The sequence below is a fragment of the Rattus rattus genome, chromosome 2 (assembly GCF_011064425.1).
Source record: "Rattus rattus isolate New Zealand chromosome 2, Rrattus_CSIRO_v1, whole genome shotgun sequence".
Lineage (NCBI taxonomy): Eukaryota > Metazoa > Chordata > Mammalia > Rodentia > Muridae > Rattus > Rattus rattus.
The window spans coordinates 170,563,338-170,581,071 of record NC_046155.1 but is presented as its reverse complement, the minus strand read 5'-3'; the positions used below and the strand labels follow the sequence as shown (position 1 = coordinate 170,581,071).

General features: G+C 47.8%; 1 protein-coding gene and 1 pseudogene across 2 annotated transcripts in view; both read left to right on the top strand.

Moving 5' to 3' along the window:
• The window catches only part of LOC116892497 (zinc finger protein 235-like), a 22,006-nt gene extending 11,375 nt beyond the window's left edge, over nucleotides 1–10,631 (top strand). Inside the window, exons 2-4 of one of the 2 annotated variants that reach the window (XM_032894243.1) lie at nucleotides 2,955–3,012; nucleotides 4,965–5,091; nucleotides 8,508–10,631. In XM_032894243.1, coding sequence (XP_032750134.1) covers nucleotides 2,998–3,012; nucleotides 4,965–5,091; nucleotides 8,508–10,477 — 2,112 coding nt within the window. In that variant the 5' untranslated portion in view covers nucleotides 2,955–2,997 and the 3' untranslated portion in view covers nucleotides 10,478–10,631. Of the gene's footprint in view, nucleotides 1–730; nucleotides 3,013–4,964; nucleotides 5,092–8,507 lie in introns of those variants that run through there. The other variant, XM_032894242.1, reaches the window with a different exon arrangement.
• A 200-nt stretch (nucleotides 10,632–10,831) lies between these two features.
• Nucleotides 10,832–15,754, top strand: LOC116893398 (annotated as a pseudogene).
• The last annotated feature ends 1,980 nt before the right edge of the window (nucleotides 15,755–17,734 follow it).

Sequence of the window (17,734 nt, the reverse complement as noted above, 5' to 3'; positions counted from 1 at the left end):
TAAAAGTCTACCTGAAGCTAAGTTGAAGAGTGTTGTATTAATGGCCTAAGCAGAGATTTCCAGACAGCCTAGTATTGACTGCGTCGTGTGGCTCTTAGTGGTCCCTCTCATGGAGACCCATCACCAAGAGGAGCGAGGTGGACAGAAAGAAATATGAACGGTAGAGTTTGAGGAGAAAAAGAGCACCGTGAGGTATGCTCAAGTTTTAAAGAGGAGCCTGATTCTAAATGCTACAAAGGGAGTGGTGACCTCAGGGCAAGAAGCCACCCAGCTTGCGAAAGGAATAAAGGAAAAAAAAAATTTTTTTTTTCGGAGCTGGGGACCGCCCAGGGCCTAGGCAAGTGCTCTACCACTGAGCTAAATCCTCAACCCCATAAAGGAAAATCTTAAGCATTGAGGGAAACCATCAATTACAGAAAGATGATGAAATGTAATCAGATGGGGCCGAGGGCCCGACGGCATCAAGCAGCAGAACATGGCAGCTTCGGCCACTTGGTTCTGGCTTTAGAGTCAGGGATAAGAGGAAGGAGCTATGGAGTGTCTCCAGTAACTAAGGAAGTGCACTGAAGGCAGTTGTGCTGTAGGAGAGAGGGCAATGTATGAGCCTGCGAGCCCGAAGCCTGAAGCCTGGATTATCTTGTAGCCTACAAGAGGTTCAAGATGCCAGAACTGTGGGGTCCCAGCTGCGGAGAGCTGCAGGCAGATTGTGAAACCAGCCTGAAGAGACAAGTGTGTCACGGCCAACAGAACTGAAGGGAAAAAAACATCTGAAGACATCGGTGTGGAGATGCACAGTTGGCCTCCACTTTCCGTCTTCAGTCTTGCTTTGGTCCAGTATTTCCTCGCTGTACTGCCTTCCCTACATTTTGAAACGGCAAAGTGTACTTTGTGCCATGACACGTTGGATTATGTGATCACCTGTTTGATTTTACAGGGGATTACAATGAAGAGATTGTCATGAGTACCGGAAAAGATGTTGACATTTAGGTTTTTATAAACAGTATTGAGATTGTGGATAGACTGTGCGGACTTGGGAAGTTGGGCCGAATGCACTTTGCATCATGATAAGGGCAAAGGCCTATGGGAACAGGTAGTGGAGTGTGTTGCTTTGAATAACAGTGCCCCCCATACAGACATTCATGTCTTGGAATGGTTGGAAATATCAGGCTGCCATGCTTTCTGCCACGATGTTAATGGACTAAGCCTCTGAAACAAGCCTTGGTCATGGTGTCTCCTCATAGCAGAATAGTGACCCAGACAGCCCGTGTTCTACCATCAGGTCACCAACATCCTGTGACTGGAGGGATTCTACGCAGGGACTCCGACTCTGCTGCGGGATCAAGCTCCTATAGCTGGGCAGTCTAAGTTTTAGCTTTTATAATGCAATATAGCATGGGACTTCAATGTTCTTAAAAAGGATCCACAGCTGGGCATGTGGCGCAAACCTCTTATCCCGGCACCAGAGAGGCAGAGGCAGAGGGATCTCTGAGTTTGAGCTCAGCCTGATTTACAAACAGAGTTCCAGGACAGCCAGTGCTACGCAGAGAAACTCTCGGAAAAACTCCAAAAAGAACAACAAAAACAAACAAACAAACAAACAAACAAAAAAATCCATCGATGATGCAGAGAACCCCAGAACAACAACACGAACAACAGAAACAAAAATGTATCCCTAAATGTCTTACATGGCATTTCAAAAATGAAGAAGCCGAAAAGCAACCCAGGAGAGCGAGCTCCCAAAACGCAATTTCCAAGGATCACAGGCCAGTTAAAACAGCTTGGAACTCATGGAGGATTTAGTATTCTGGGGAATGTAGTCCCAAAAAGCACGGAGCTAGGCGCTTCCGCTGAGCTATTCTGGGAATTGTAGTTTCTGCTTCAGCAGCGGCTGAGGTAACTTCCGCTCTCGCAAGGCAAGGCTGCCTGGAGGTACTTCTGGTGAAGTGAGAACCTGCAGCATTCCGCTACTCCTCCGTGCGCTGGTGTCCCGGTGTGTCCTCTCGGGGACCGAGTCTGCATCTCCGGGAGAAGCAGGGCACCAGTGACGGCGGGCTCTACCTGAGGTGGCGCTGCCCGGGATTCCTGGACCCGTCTCAGCTGCCTGTGTAGCACAGGGGGAGACTCTAGCTTCCCACCTGAGCTTGGCGGAGGAGCTTTGATGGCAGTGTACTGAAGTCTTGAGTGGTATACACCTCTGGCTTTTATGTGATTTCTTTGCACTTATTTGTTTGTTTGTTTGTTTGTTTGTTTGTTTAGAGAGTGGGGCGTGCCACACTTTATAAAGGAAAAGATCAGGAAAACTACTTGTGGGTGTGGGGTCACTCCTTCCACCATGTGGGGTTCAGTAACAAGAACTCAGGTGGTCCGTCTCCGCGGCAGTCACCCATACCTTTTGAGCCATATCGCAGGGCCAAACTCCCCTTTCCTTAGAGAGGGTTTAGGTTTTTCTTGGTGATTAAACTCATACACGTGGGAAGAGAGACTTTGTGGAGGCTCTGGCAGATGAGCAACATTTACTAGAATTTAAAAATTTTAGAGCGAGAGTAATTTAGGGGTGAGGATTTCATTCCTGTGTATGGAAATAATTATATGTAAGATAGCTGTCATAATTGACAGACCTTTCTGAGAGTGGTAGTCAGTCATGACACAGCCTTCATCAGAGAGTTCAGGGCTTCTTAAACATTTGTTTTTCTGGGATCACCGCATTGTGAAGGTAGGAGTGCCCAGCACCCCCGAAGCTCCCAGAAATAGAGAATGTGGCTTTCCTAACCCTTTGCTGTGAGTGAGGTGAGGCACCCATGGTCCGGTACCCCGGAGCCTTACACTAGCGATCAGCAGGAAGTAGGTAGGAAAGCCGGCTCAGCCGCACAGCACTCGGGGCTGATGGAGAAGCTGAGGAAGCCATGTGGACCGACTGTCCTAGCAATGTGCTCACGAAGCCCTTCCTCCCCCAGCTTGCTTCCCAGAGCCCTGCCTTGTCTCAAAGAGAAGAGAACGATGACCAAGTTACAGGTAGGTCGGGCTGCTTCCCCGTTCCCCACGGGGCTAGGATTGGAAACAGGATCCCTGCATGCTGGGCCAGTGCTCTGCAGCCGAGCCTCTCTGAACTGCATGGAGTAAGGGGAAGTTGCTGAGAAGAGAGGTCTGGAGGAGGAGGGATGAGAGAGGACAGTGGGGACATGTGCTCCAAGTGCACTGTACATGGGAAAGTGTAAAAGGAAGAATAAAAAGAATTAGAGAAGAGGGCTGGAGAGACGGCTCCGTAGTTAAGGGCACTGGCTCGGTTTGATTCCCAGACGCACACCTGATAGCTCACAACTGCCTGTAACTCCAACTCCAGGGGACCCAGCGCCCCCTAATGGCCTCCCAGGGCACCTGCACACACATGTACACACAGACATAGGGCATGCACATTCTTTTAAAAAAGCCCTTTCATTCACTTACATTTTTTTTTCTTTTTTTCGGAGCTGGGGACCGAACCCAGGGCCTTGCGCTTGCTAGGCAAGTGCTCTACCGCTGAGCTAAATCCCCAACCCCCATTCACTTACATTTTAAAAAATGACATTTTCCACCTTTTGCCTAATTTTATTTTGCAAATCAGTATGAGTTCTCCATTCTCTCATGGGTTATGAATTACATTTTCACTTCAAAAATTTGTATTGTTATTACTGTGTGAGGGGTTGGTTGAGAGCATGCCAGGGAGTGCATGGTGCATGTAGATATCAGAGGACATGCTTTGGGAGTGCAGCTTTCTTCTTCCACCTTGCCGAAGCAGGTCTCCGGTTTCTGGGGCTCTGGAGACAGGCAGATCCCCAGTGCTCACTGGCAGCCATCCTCCTCCATTTGGCAAGTTCCAGGCCACTGAAGGACCCTGTCCCCAAAGAAAGAAAAAAATGAAGGCCTGCACCAGAGGCTGTCTTCTAGTTTCTACATGCATGTGTGTACCCTCATGTGCATAGGTACATGGACATATATGCACACTGATCACTGGTTACCCTCATTTCCTGCATTTGGAATGCATATCCTGAACATGGATGGAGCTTCTGGCTGCCACCATCTGCATGCCTTCTGGGGTTGGCCCACCTTGGGCGCTGAAGGCATCAAGGAAGAACAGACTTTACTGATGATGTATTCTGAATCTGAAGTTCATAATGTTGCACAATGGTTCCATTTTAAATGATGCCATCACTCATGGAATGTGGTTCAGACTATTTGGATTTGGGGATGAAGGTGCACCAGAGCTTTACTGCCCAGGAGGAGCCGGGCATCATGGATATAGGAGGAGCTGGGCATCATGGGTAGGGGAGGATCCGGGCATTGCCAGCTGTCTCCAGTACAAACTCAGCGCATTACTCCTGACAGGTTGGTACTTTCAACTCTGAAATCCGTGACTTCCCATTTAACAGCGATGGAATTACTGACCCAGCTGTGGAAAAGACATCAAGTTCCTTGCACAGTTTCCCTCTTTGCCCCTTAGTCCCCGTGTAGCCATGGAAACGGGTGAATAGGTATGGTGCTGTCTGGTGATGTGTGTCAAGTTGACACCAGCTAGAGTCAGAAGGGAGGCAGGAGCCTCAGTTGAGGAAATGCCGCCTTAGGATCCAGCTGTAAGGCATTCTCTTAATTAATCAATGTCAGTATGGGTGGGGCCATCCCTGGGCTGATGGTCCTGGATTCTATAGGAAAGCAGGCTGAGCAAGCCATGATGAACAAGACAGTATGCAGAACCACACCATGGCCTCTGCATCACCTCCTTCATCTAGGGTCCTAACTTCTTTCAATAGTGAACAGGAATATGGAAGTGTAAGTCTAATAAACTTCCCTCCCCAACTTGCCTTTTTCTTCATGGTGATTTGTCCCAGCAATAGAAGCCATAACTAGGACAATAGGCGCTGTGTGACCAGATGCTTGGGTCCTAGTGGCATTGGATATGAATCTGTGGTGTCATGTGTTTGCTGTCACAGGAGGCAGTGACGTTCAGGGACGTGGCTGTGGTCTTCAGTAAGGAGGAGATGGGGCTGCTGGACGCTGCCCAGAGGAAGCTGTACCACGATGTGATGCTGGAGAACCTCAGGAACCTCCTGGCAGTGGGTGAGGATGGGGCCCTGTGTCCTTGGCGATGTCAGAAGTTCACATCCCGTGTGTGTGTTGCTCTCCACTGCTTTCCTTTCAGGTTTACTTAGTTTGTATTTCATGTCTATTTGAGTGTTTGTCTGCATGTGTGTCTGTGCCACACTCACTTGTGATGCCCACAGAGGCCAGAAGAGGGCACTGATCCCCTGGATCTGGAATAACAGACGGTTGTGAGCCACCACGTGGGTGCTGCAAACACATCCTGGGTCCTGTGGAAGAGCAGCCAGTGCTCTGAATCACTAAACCATCTCTCCGGCTTCCATTTTATCTTTTAAAACTGAATTTTACACATAGACGCTGTTTTAAATAAAAATTTTAAATATTTTTTTTGAATGTGATTGTGTGTGTCTTAGTTCTACAACCATGGCAAGTCTTACAAGGAAAGCATTTAATCGTGGCTTGTTTACTGTTTCTGAGGTGTAGCCCACTGTCATCATGGTGGCGAGCGTAGCAGCATTTAGGCAGACGTAGTAGCAGAGAATTCTATGTTCAGACCTAAAGGGAACAGGAAACAGAGACACTGGGCCTGACTCGAGGGTTTGAAACTCCAAAGCCCATTGGCTCTGACACATTTCCTCCCACAAGGCCACACCTCCTTATATCTGTCAATCTTCCCCATTCCTTATGGACCAAGCATTCAAACATATGAGTGTGTGCTGGCCATACCTATTCAAGTCACCACATTCCACTCCCTGACCCCCATAGGCTTGTAGCACAAATGCATTCAGTTCAACCACAAAAGTCCCCAGAGTCTACCACAGTCTCAACAATGATTTCACAGTTCAAAGTTCAGTGTCTCCTCTGAGCCTCATACGATCTCTTCACTGTAACCCCTTATAAAATCTAAATCAAAGAGCAGATCACAGAATCCCACACACAGGGGCACAGGCTCTCCCAGTGTAGAAGGGGGGGAAGGGAGCACAGTGAGGAGACGCTGAACCAAAGCAAGAAGAGAAACCAGGAGAGCAAACTCCAGACTCTGCACCTCTGTCCGATGTCACAGCGCCCACAGCTCTCCAGCTCCTTTCAGCGCTGTTGACTGCAGCACACTTCCTCCCTCGGGCTGGCTCCCCTTCCTGTTAGCAGCTCTCCTGGGAGCATTCCACTCCTCTGGCATCGCTAACCTCTTGGGGTCTCCAAGGCAACCCAGGCTTCACCTTCCCAGCTTCACACAATGCAGGGACAATCCTCCCACACGTCTGCCCTCTGATGCTTTCCACAACTCTTTCATGTGTCCTTGACCCAGACAGCTAAGTACAGCCACCAGATGCCCAGGCCTTCTGCACGATGCTTCCCCTTCCCCCCAACTGAGGATTCCTTTGTACCCCTCCTGCCTCAGACTATTGGCCTCCCTTTTCCCTCAGTAAAAAGTCAAGTTGTTTTCAGTGTTTTGTGGCACAGTATAGCTATGTAGCCTAGGCTTGCCTAGAAATTTGTGATCCTCCTGCCTCAGCTTCCGAAGCACTGGGTGTCAGGCTTGCCCACTGTGCCTGGCTGGTCCATCACTGCTGATCTTCATCTTTTCTCCTCTCTCTGTCCTTGTGTCTTAGCTGCTGTCACTCGCTTCTCTCTGCCCAGAGTTCTCTTCCCAGGTGGATACCGGCCTCCCCTTTCCCTGTATTTGTCTGCTCAGAAGTCCTCACAGACCCAGCCCCGAGGAGCTGCTTTACACGTCTGCTGTTCAATCCCCATGGTGTGCACTTGCCTCTGCTGGGGTCTGAGTACCGCCAGACCAGTTACACAGTGTGTTACTAGTGACACACTATGGTGGTAAAATTAAAAATGAGCTTTCTTTTACCCCACACCTCTGCCGGAACCGTGCGGCCACATGGCATCCGTGTGTCCAGCTGCCGCACACTCTCTTGAACTCAATTAAATCGCCACATGAAAGAACATACAACACAGTAACCTCTGATCTAATTGATCTGATATAATTGCCCACCCAGATATGATACAGTTTGCTCATCTATCATCCATCCCTAAAACATAGTCATAATAACTTGTCTATGTGCAGAGAGAAATCTTAACATCCGCCTCCATGTTCCCTCGGCTCCTCCTCCCTCTTGGCTCCAGTCTCCTCCTCCTCTAAAACTTTACTCACGCCCATCCTTCCTTCTCATCCAATGACAGGCTTTGTTCTACCCTGTACCTGCCTTCACCTGCATAATGACATCAGCCTACAACACACCAAAATACTGAGCGTTTGCACACGTGTGAGCAAGGGCTCCATGAAGCCTGTGCCCCTTGTGCAGCTGCAGGAACAGCAACTTTCCTCCCTAGAAAGCCTTTCATGAGGTTCCTGACCTACATCCTCATTCCTCTACTTTTCTCCCACTGACACTAACTGTTCCGATGGAATCCACTGAGCTGCGTCCCGGGAACACGGATCCTCTGCTTCACTTGTTTCTGTTTTCAGCTTCTGGAGTTGTCCCTCTCACTGTCGTCATTTCCCATCCTGATAGCTTGCTCTCAGGTCATTTCTCGTTCCCTTGGTGGGCCTGTCGGACAGTGTAGCAACCCTTGTTATTCTGTCATAGCATCTGCTGTGTTAGGTTGGCAGCCGAGATCTGCCTTCTTTTTTGAGCCCCTTCTTCCTGCTCCTTTGTGAGCCTGGCATTCTTAGGTTGGAGATCAGGCATTTAAAGAAACCCACTTGCTCCTGCCCTTGTAGCCTGCCTCCCCCACTCCCCTACCTACCCCTCCAACCCCCACTCCGGAAAAATCCCTTCTCTAATCAGTGTTTTGAGTCGTTCAGTCTAAATGCTTTCTCTCTCTTCTCGTATTTTCCAAGTGAGCTTGTGTGCTGATGGGATTTCAGTCTCCTCCTACACATACGCACTCTCACACACGGTGGCTTCCTCGAGCTGGACATCAGGCCTTTGCTGTGCCTGTGATCCCTGAGCACCGGTGATCCCTGTGCTCTTTCCCTCAGCTCCCCTGCCTTCCCATTACACTCTCGCACCTTGGCTCCCAGTCAGGTGCCCCAGATCAGTCTTCCTGTCATGGGCAGACATCTTAGGACCAGGCAGCTCTAGTTTTCTCAGTTCCCTCCAGTCTCAGGAAGAGTTAAGTTCATGCACACTTTAGCCCACACCATTGCTTCCCTCCTCGGTTCATCACAGATTTCCTACCATGGCCAACTGTGGCTTGCTCTTGAGAGCACTTTTTTTTTTTTTTTTTTTTTTTTTTTTTTTCGAGCTGGGGACCTCAACCCAGGGCCTTGCGCTTCCTAGGCAAGCTTACCACTGAGCTAAATCCCAACCCCTGAGAGCTTGCACTCTTGTGATGCTGGTATTTAGCCAATGTTTCCAGAGAGAAATGAGAACTCGGATCTCGTCTTTGCTAATATCGCCTTCTGTTCTCTATTCTTTTAGGAGGTCAGAGTCCATACAAGATGGAGACTCTTGACTCAACAGGATCGAGGTGCCTTTCACTGGGGTGGCTTCCATGTTGGCACATGACAGGCCATGATGTCAAGAAACTGGCCAGAGCTCCTGACGTTATAGTAAAGATTCAAGGAAAGAGTTCTCACTTCCTGGAGCAGTGCCACTCCTGCCACAGGGGAACAGAAGAGCCTCCCCGGGTCTCTGAGGATGACAGCTGTCTGGACAGTCTCACAAGCGATTATCCCTGCATTACCGAAAATCAGGAATTTCTGTCTGGGAGAACTCTGAGTTCTTGGAGTAAAACACATTTTAGTGAGAGACGGAATCATGGGAAACACTGTCCTCAGACCCCGGTGAAAACCAAGCCACAGCTGTTGGTTCTGGGTGTTGACATTCTGAGTTTCATTTCCCATCAAGATAACAATACACTGCATGAAAGAGACAAAGTCCACAGCAGCGGTGACTGTGATGAAGTCATCTGTCCCCTGTCACAACTCACCCAGGATTGTGATTACACAGAACGGAAGGCCTACCAGTGCAGCCAGGGCCAAGAAACCTTGCTTGACAACCCCAGTCAGGAAATTCATCAGCAGGTCCTCTTAGGAAATATGTCCCTTGTACATAGGACACAGGAGGACACCAGCCATAGCGCCAGTGTCCCCATTCAACAAAGTGTTCCTCCAGGAAGAAAGCGCTACTGGTGTCATGCATGTGGCAAGGGTTTCAGTCAGAGCTCAAATCTTCAGACTCACCAGAGAGTGCACACGGGGGAGAAGCCCTATACCTGCCCTGAGTGTGGGAAGAGCTTTAACCAGAGCTCACACCTGTATGCTCACCTGCCCATCCACACGGGCGAGAAGCCCTACTGCTGCGACAACTGTGGGAAGGGCTTCAGCCGCAGCTCGGATCTCAACATCCACTGCCGAGTTCACACTGGAGAGAAACCTTACAAGTGTGAGGTGTGTGGGAAGGGCTTCACACAGAGGTCACACGTCCAGGCCCACGAGAGAATTCACACGGGAGAGAAGCCATATAAGTGTGGAGACTGTGGCAAACGCTTCAGCTGTAGCTCGAACCTTCACACCCACCAGAGGGTCCACACGGAGGAGAAACCGTACAAGTGTGACGAGTGTGGGAAACGCTTCAGCTTGAGCTTCAACCTCCACAGCCATCAGCGGGTCCACACGGGAGAGAAGCCGTATAAATGTGAAGAGTGCGGGAAGGGTTTCAGTTCAGCCTCAAGCTTCCAAAGCCACCAGAGGGTCCATACAGGAGAGAAGCCGTTTTGCTGCAGTGTGTGTGGGAAGGGTTTCAGTCAGAGCTCTTATTTTCAAGCCCACCAGAGAGTTCACACTGGGGAAAAACCGTACAGATGTGATGTGTGTGGGAAGCGCTTCAACTGGAGCTTGAACCTCCACAATCACCAGAGAGTCCACACGGGAGAGAAACCGTATAAATGTGAGGAGTGTGGGAAAGGCTTCAGTCAGGCCTCAAATCTGCAGGCTCACCAGAGTGTCCACACCGGCGAGAAGCCGTTCAAATGCAATGCGTGCCAGAAGAGGTTCAGTCAGGCCTCGCACCTCCAGGCCCACCAGAGGGTTCACACTGGGGAGAAGCCCTACAAATGCGACACGTGTGGGAAGGCCTTCAGCCAGAGGTCCAATCTCCAAGTCCATCAGAAGATTCACACTGGGGAGAAGCCGTTCAAGTGTGAGGAGTGTGGGAAGGTATTCAGCTGGAGTGCGGGGCTTACTGCTCACCAGAGGGTCCACACGGGAGAGAAACCCTACACGTGTCAGCAGTGTGGGAAGGGCTTCAGTCAGGCCTCACACTTCCACACGCACCAGAGGGTCCACACTGGGGAGAGACCCTACATCTGTGGCATCTGCTGTAAGGGCTTCAGTCAGAGATCACATCTGGTCTACCACCAGAGGGTCCACAATGCAGGGAACCTCTAGGTTTGTTCTGTCAGGTGGGCTCCATGCTGCTGACTGCTAAAAGCTTCCCCCCAAACCCAGAGACTTCAGGAGACTTCAGTGGCGAGATGTCCTTCTCTTAGGGAGATCAATTTTGTTTTTATTTTTTTGTTTGAGACTAGATTGCTTTGGCTGTCCTGGAACTTGCTCTGCAGACCAGGCTAGCCTTGAACTCACAGAGATCCACCTCCTTTTGCCTCCTGAGTGCTGGTATTAAAGGTGTGCACCCAGCTGGGAGATCAGTTCTTAACAAATGTCAGAAATTACATAGGAGAGGATAATTGCTCTGGGTATTGTCACCATGCTCAAGAGTTGTAAGGTTGCCACCCTCGGGATATGACAGAGCAGGAAAACCTCAGAATCTATTCACGGCTGCAGGAAGACTGCAGGAAGGGCTTCAAGCAAAGCTGGTGACAGGCGGAACCGTCGTTGACTGGAGCATCCCTTCCTCTGGGCAGAGCTGCATGTGGCCCAGGGCCCAGCCAATTCTGGAGCAAGTGAGAAAAGACCCTGTGAGTCAGACTCAAGTTTGAAAACACTCGCCCGCTTTCAACCCTGCATTCATACTGATTCGTACCCAGTAATCTTACAGGGGCCTTTAGTCATCGTCCTTGGGGTATAGTGCTCCCCAGTCAAGTCTGCAGTGTGTGGCCTGCCTAGTAGCCATTTTGCTTTGCACAGCATAGCAACTCTACTGGATGACGTTTAGTATTTGTATTTAGTAGACCAAAACAGTGCTCTTTTTTGAAAAATTTGTACTTACCAGCCTAGTAAGATAAATTGAAACTTACGCGATTGGAATTTTGGGCCCTGAATTCACTGGGGAGGGGGCCTTTTACTGTAATCCCTGCTGCAAATGTTTTTACAAAGTATTTCGCTGATGACAGAAAGGTTCTCAGTAAACTTGAGTTGTCAATGAGTTGCTTCTCCTTTCCCTCTAGTCTCAGATTGTCCTCCCTGACCCAGAGTCGCTCTAAGCTTCTGCGTTGAATTTTACACTGACTTGTGCTGCTCCCACAGATTCTCCAAGGCTGTGTCTCAGATAAAGAACAGTTACTGTTACAGCTCCAGGGCTTTGAAGAGCAAGGGTCCGGCAGGGTGCATCTTCTGGGCTATTTCCAGGGGGAAGTAGGACAGTGTCAGCAGGAAACTAATTAATGCTGCATGGGGAGGGGAGGGGAGAGGAAAGGAGGGAAGGGAAGAAGAGGGAAGGGGAGGGGAGTGGAGAGGAAGGAAGGGAAGGGAAGGGGAGGGAGGGGGAGGGAGGGGAGGGAAGGGAGGGAAGGGAAGAGGAGGGGAGGGGAGGGGAGTGAACGTGGTACATAAAGAGCATTGCACTGATAACTCCAGTCCCTTCTAGGAGAAGAGCCAAGATCCCAGGAAGTGAAGCCTTAACTCTTTTCTATCTGAGGCCTCAGGCCCAAACCTCCCAGGCCAGGTCTGTTCCCTGCAAGGACACAAGCCTAGGTGTCTTTCATAATTTCATCAGGGACTCCAAGGAAGCCCTGGATTTATCTAAACCTGAACAATGTATCGGTGGATGAGTTGCCCGTGGAAGCCAGAAGAGGGCATGGGATCATTGAAGACTGGAGATTTTGGCAGTTTTGAGCCACCATGGAGATGCTAGGACCTGATCCTTGGTTTTCTGGAAAGGCAGCCAGTGCTCTTAACTGATGGGCCATCTTTCTAGCCCTGAGAGAGCTTTTTATGTGATCTACCAATACTTTGGATACCAATTTTAATATTCATTTCTTAATATTAGCCCCCTTCAATCTGTCCTCCTCTCTCCCCACCCCGTGTGTGTGTGTGTGTGTGTGTGTGTGTGTGTGTGTGTGTGTGTGTGTGCGTGTGCAGTTGTTTCAGAAGGGAGGCCAGAGGTAAGTGGATTCCCCAGAATTAAAGTCGTATGTGGTTGTCAGCTATCTAATGTGGATTTGAGAAGCAAAGCCTGGGTCCTCTTTAAGAGCAGCCTGCCTCCTTAAGTGGTGAGCCATCTAGTCCATGTGTACTGGTTTAACTTTTTTTTTTTTTTAAGTTAATGAGACATTTTAATTTATGAATTCTTTTTTTTCTTTTCTTTTTTTCGGAGCTGGGGACTAAACCCAGGACCTTGCGCTTGCTAGGCAAGCGCTCTACCACTGAGCTAAATCCCCAACCCCTAATTTATGAATTCTTAAAGGAACAGAAAATAACCCATTGTTATAGTGAGGTCCTATGACTTAACGGTTCTCACAGGACGGAGATCGTTAATGATTCAAAGGTAAAAGTCGCAAGCAGGTGTAAGCTGACTCAGCAAAGCCAAAAATAGAGTCTTTGATGTCCTCACCCCACCCTGGAGTGTATACACATCACTGTGTCCCCAAATCACATCATAGCACTTCCGTTTAGGAAGCCGCCAATGACAACGCACTTTGTAGTTCTGTACTGGGCACCATTTCCTTCAGAGGAACAGCTGTCACCGGCCACACCACAGTGCATGGAGCAGGCAAGCTCTCTACCAGCCGCGTGTGGATACTGTATCTTTGTTAATGCTCACAGGGATGAGGAGGTCACTTGCTGACTTTTTGTGACTCCAGAAAGCCATATTTTCTCTAAATATACATATACATAAATCTCAAGTTTACTGTCAATATGTGTTCCTATGATGGGCTGGATGTCAGCTGTCCTTGAAATCACCATGGAAACCAGTCACAGGCTCCTGTGTACTGAGGAAAAGTTGAGAAGTGGCTAACTGGGGTTGAAGATATTTTAAATTTGATGTTTACTGAACACACATTTCTAAAAGTAGGAGAGAACATCCAGTTCTGGTCTGGTTTCTGTTACTGTGATAAAAACACTGAGCAAAACCACCTTGGGGAAGAAGGGGTTTATTTGCACTGCACACGCCAATCCCAGTCAATCAGTGAGGGAAGCGGGAGCAGGGATTGAAGCAGGAACCGCAGGGGAACACTGCCTACAGGCTTGCTGCGCATGGCTTGTTAGACATTTGTTTCTTTGTTTCACTAGTTCTTTGGGGTGATTGTACTCTTCCTTGTCAGGATACCAGCAGTGCAGTTCAATAGCAAAGGCCACACACAAACCAGTTGTAGCGGCTCCATTCAGCAGAAACCTCAAGGTTCCTCAAAGCAGCCTGAGTCTGGGCTCACTGTGTACCTCTGGCAAAGAGTTTATAGCAGCAATATGGGAGAAATTAACAGCAAATATCCAAAAAGCAAGTGACTTCTGTTTAGAGGAGGAACTAATTGGATTCTCCCATAGTGAGTAAAAACATCAATTCCTGAAGAGCTCCCATGTCATAGATGCAGGGATGGTGGGAACGGCTGGTTAAATGTCAGAAAAAATAAAGTTATTCAAAGCCCCATGTGCTTCAGTTTAAAAATCAGTTTCATGCCACTCAAATGGTGCTATTAGACACTTCTGAGTGTCTTCAGATAGTTACTGTCTTTCAATGTGCAGGAGTTGTGCATATAGTGACTCCTGAACTTATTCAGGATGATTCAAAATTAACTTCACTTTTTATTCAGACACAACAAGTAGTCAGAGCTAGAACTCCTTTCTTGTATACAATACACATCAGACCCCGTATGGATCTACTAGGCTTTTTAGCACAAGATGATGGTGACATTGAGCCGCTGTTGATAAGAAATAGGCGGGAAGCTTCAGAATTCCACAAGAAATACATTAGCAGGGAAGTTTTTCAAAAAGATTTATTTTATGTGCATTGGTGCTTTGACTGCATGTGTGCCTGTGTGAGGGGGTCAGATCCCCTGGAACTGGGGTCACAGACAGATGCAAGCTTCTGTGTGGTTGCTGGGAATTGAACCCTGGTCCTCTGGAAGAGCAGCCAGTGCTCTTAATCCGTGAACCATCTCTCCAGCCCAAAGAGAAAGGTTTTAGAAATTTTTCTGTCTCTTGGCAGTAAGTCAAGGAAATGATAACAAAAATGTCCTACTTGTCTTTCTAGAACCAAACTCCATTCCCTGTAGGGAGTAACCCAAAAAGTACTCAAAGAAATGATATTTAGGCAATGGATGTATTTCACTCTGCAGAGTTTGGAAAATTAAGACATGTGCACTATTCCATAAACACATATTCGGATTTGAATGGGCTTTAAGTTCTAAGAAAGCCGATTCTATAATTACACATTTTTTGGAAGTTATGACGATCATGGTATAGATTAGAACTGAAAATGTCCCAGCTAAAATGAAGCAGTTTTCACATATCATATTATGAGGCATTATAGGCAGACCACACAAACCTACAGGACAAGCAGCTGTAGAGAGTCTAAAGCTTTAAGAGAGACGCCTAGCAAACAGGTTACAAAGACTCCCAAGACAGAACACATAAGGCCTTATTCACTTTAAAAATTTTAAATGTTACTGAGGAAAAAGACAACAGCTCCTGAGAGACATTGGATTATAGAAAAGAAAAAACAAACAAACAAACAAAAAAAAAACCAACTGAATGAAATCAGCTTCCTTATGTTAAGAATGTCCTGCCTTCCTGGACTCCCAGTGACGGTGGCAGGGGCGGCGGCGCTGAGTGGGTGGAGGGTTCGCGGGTCCGGGGCCAACGACCCGAGCGCGAGCCTTACTTGTGCATGGAGCTGAGGCGCGCTGCACCGCTGCCGGAAGCCCCGGACTTCAAGCTGCGGGTCATCATCAACGGCTCCCGCGGAGTGGGCAAGACCAGCCTGATGGAGCGCTTCACCGAGGACACCTTCTGCGAGAGACCTGCAAGTCCACCGTGGGTGTTGACTTTAAAATCAAGACTGTAGAACTAAGAGGGAAGAAAATTAGATTACAGATCTGGGACACAGCAGGGCAGAGCAATTTAACAGCATTACCTCAGCCTATTACAGAAGTGCCAAGGGCATCATACTCATGTATGACATCACCAAGAAAGAGCCGTTTGATGACTTGACAAAGTGGATGGCGATGATCGATAAGTATGCTTCAGAAGACGCTGAGCTTCTCCTGGTCGGAAATAAACTGGACTGTGAAACAAACAGAGAAAGCTCCAGGCAGCAAGGAGAAAAGCTTGCCCAGCAGATAACCGGGATGCGGTTCTGCGAAGCCAGTGCCAAGGACAATTTTAACGTGGACGAGATCTTTCTGAAACTCGTTGATGATATTTTGAAAAAGATGCCTCTCGGTGGTTTTGAGAAGCGAGTTATCCATTAGCATCCTTTCTCTACAAACATAGCCTGAGATCCCACCAGAGCTGCCTTCACCCAGACTACACATCCGATGCTGTTGATTTGATACTTTGGAGATGGTGCGAGCCATTGCTAGACCGGGGGGGGGGGGAACATTCTGTCCTGCCCTCCAATCACGTGACAATTTCCTTTCGCACTTTGTAACCCAAGTCAGCTACACACTAACTTGTAAATATGCAATCTTGGGTAAGGTTGAGTTATGTAAGTCACACACTCCCCTTCAGATTATATTTCCTCATTACCCCAGTGTCTAGTGTACATACACTGGGAGACCAAATACTTCTAATTTGAAAAATGAGAGAGAAACGTCCTTGTTGACTACACTACAAGGCAGACACTCCGATGAGAAGAGAGGACCTGGTGCTTTTCTTGCTGTTTCAATGAAAATCTACAAAATCTGAAGAGTTTTTGAAAAGGAAGACAAGACAACTGCCTTTTCTTTACTAATGACGAGGCTTTCTCCGTGTAGCATCTGGAGGTTTGGAGTATCTCTGCCCCAAAGCGAAGCTTTCTTCACAGCCGCCAGTGAGATTACATATGGGCTATGAATTGGGAAGGTTTTCCTAGACAGGGGACTGGATTGGACTTGGTCTTGTGGCTGCAAAACCTGGGGATTTCCCATTGGCTGCGACCTGCTTTTAAGAATGAAAAAGATTCAATGGAGAAAGAAGTGAAGGGCTGGGATTGTAGCTCAGTATTTGAGCATTTGTCCAGCGTACGTGAGGCTCTGGGTTCAATCCCCATCATCACAAGGAAAGGGAAAAAGAAGGATTTTTGAAACTATAGAAAAGATTTTAAAATCATACTGCTGTCCTACACAAATCCTGTTTAAAGATATAAAGAGCTATATTTTAAGTATCATATTTTAAGATATGATACTATATCATAGTGTATCATACAATACACAGGCCTTTGCCTAAACACTCTGCATCTTTTTAACAGATAAACTTCTCCCCTTGATGGCGAAGCTTATTCCTATTTAGCCTAGACTGTGTTCAAGTTTTCTTTTGTTTTTTTCTTGAGGGTTTGTTTTTTCTTGGTCTGCTAAGGAATTTGTGAACTGTATGTTTGGTATACCTTTTATTAAACTGCACTGTTTTGTTTAGTCAAGGTAAGTAAGTATGTATTTGAATAACTTGGCGTGTCCTGAGTGTCGTGGTATGAGAAACATCGTGGTCTTTCTACACCAATGAAGTGCAAACAAAATTTTGTATTTATGAATGACAAAAAAAAAAAAAAGAATGTCCTACCTTCAGAATTGAAGACAGGAAATGTGTTTTGCTGGGGAAGAGGTTTTGTATTGGTTTCAAAGCAGAAAACAAACTGTGGGTTCCACTGAAATTTATAATAACCAAATCGGATGAGGGGAGACCCCTGAAGGTCTTGGCTGCAGACAGGAAGAAAGAAATCAAGAGGACCAGCCACAGGTGACGTATTACTGATCCCTCTACAAGGAAACATATCCGACACTGCCTGCCACTTGAATATATCTCCAGCCAGAAGGTCAGTGATTCGTAGCCAATCTTGTTGGCTACTAAATCCCCAGGACTCATTATGCCATCCTTTCTCTTGGCTTGGATGAAATTTATCACCGTTTGGTTATTGTGGTGTTTGTCTAGGTTTGGCCCCCATTGACCCGTGTGCTTGAATGCTTGGTTCAAGGAGTGTGGCACTATTAGGAAGTGTGGCCCTATTGGGGTAGGTCTGTTGGAGGATGTATGTCACCGTTGGGGTGAGCTTGGAGGTTTCCTATGCCCAGTGTACATGGCGCCCACTCCTGGTTACCCGGGAAAGCCAGGTCCACTTTCTGCCTGGGGATAAAGAAGTAGAACTCTCAACTATTTCTCCAGCATCACGTGTGCCTGAAGGCTGCCATGCTTCCTGCTGTGACCAAGGACTGAGCCTCTGAAACTGTAAGCCAGGCCCAATTAAATGTTTTCTTTTACAAGAGTGGACTACATCGTAGTGTCTCTCACAGCAATAACACCCAACCTAGGACAGTGATACAGTCCAAACTAACA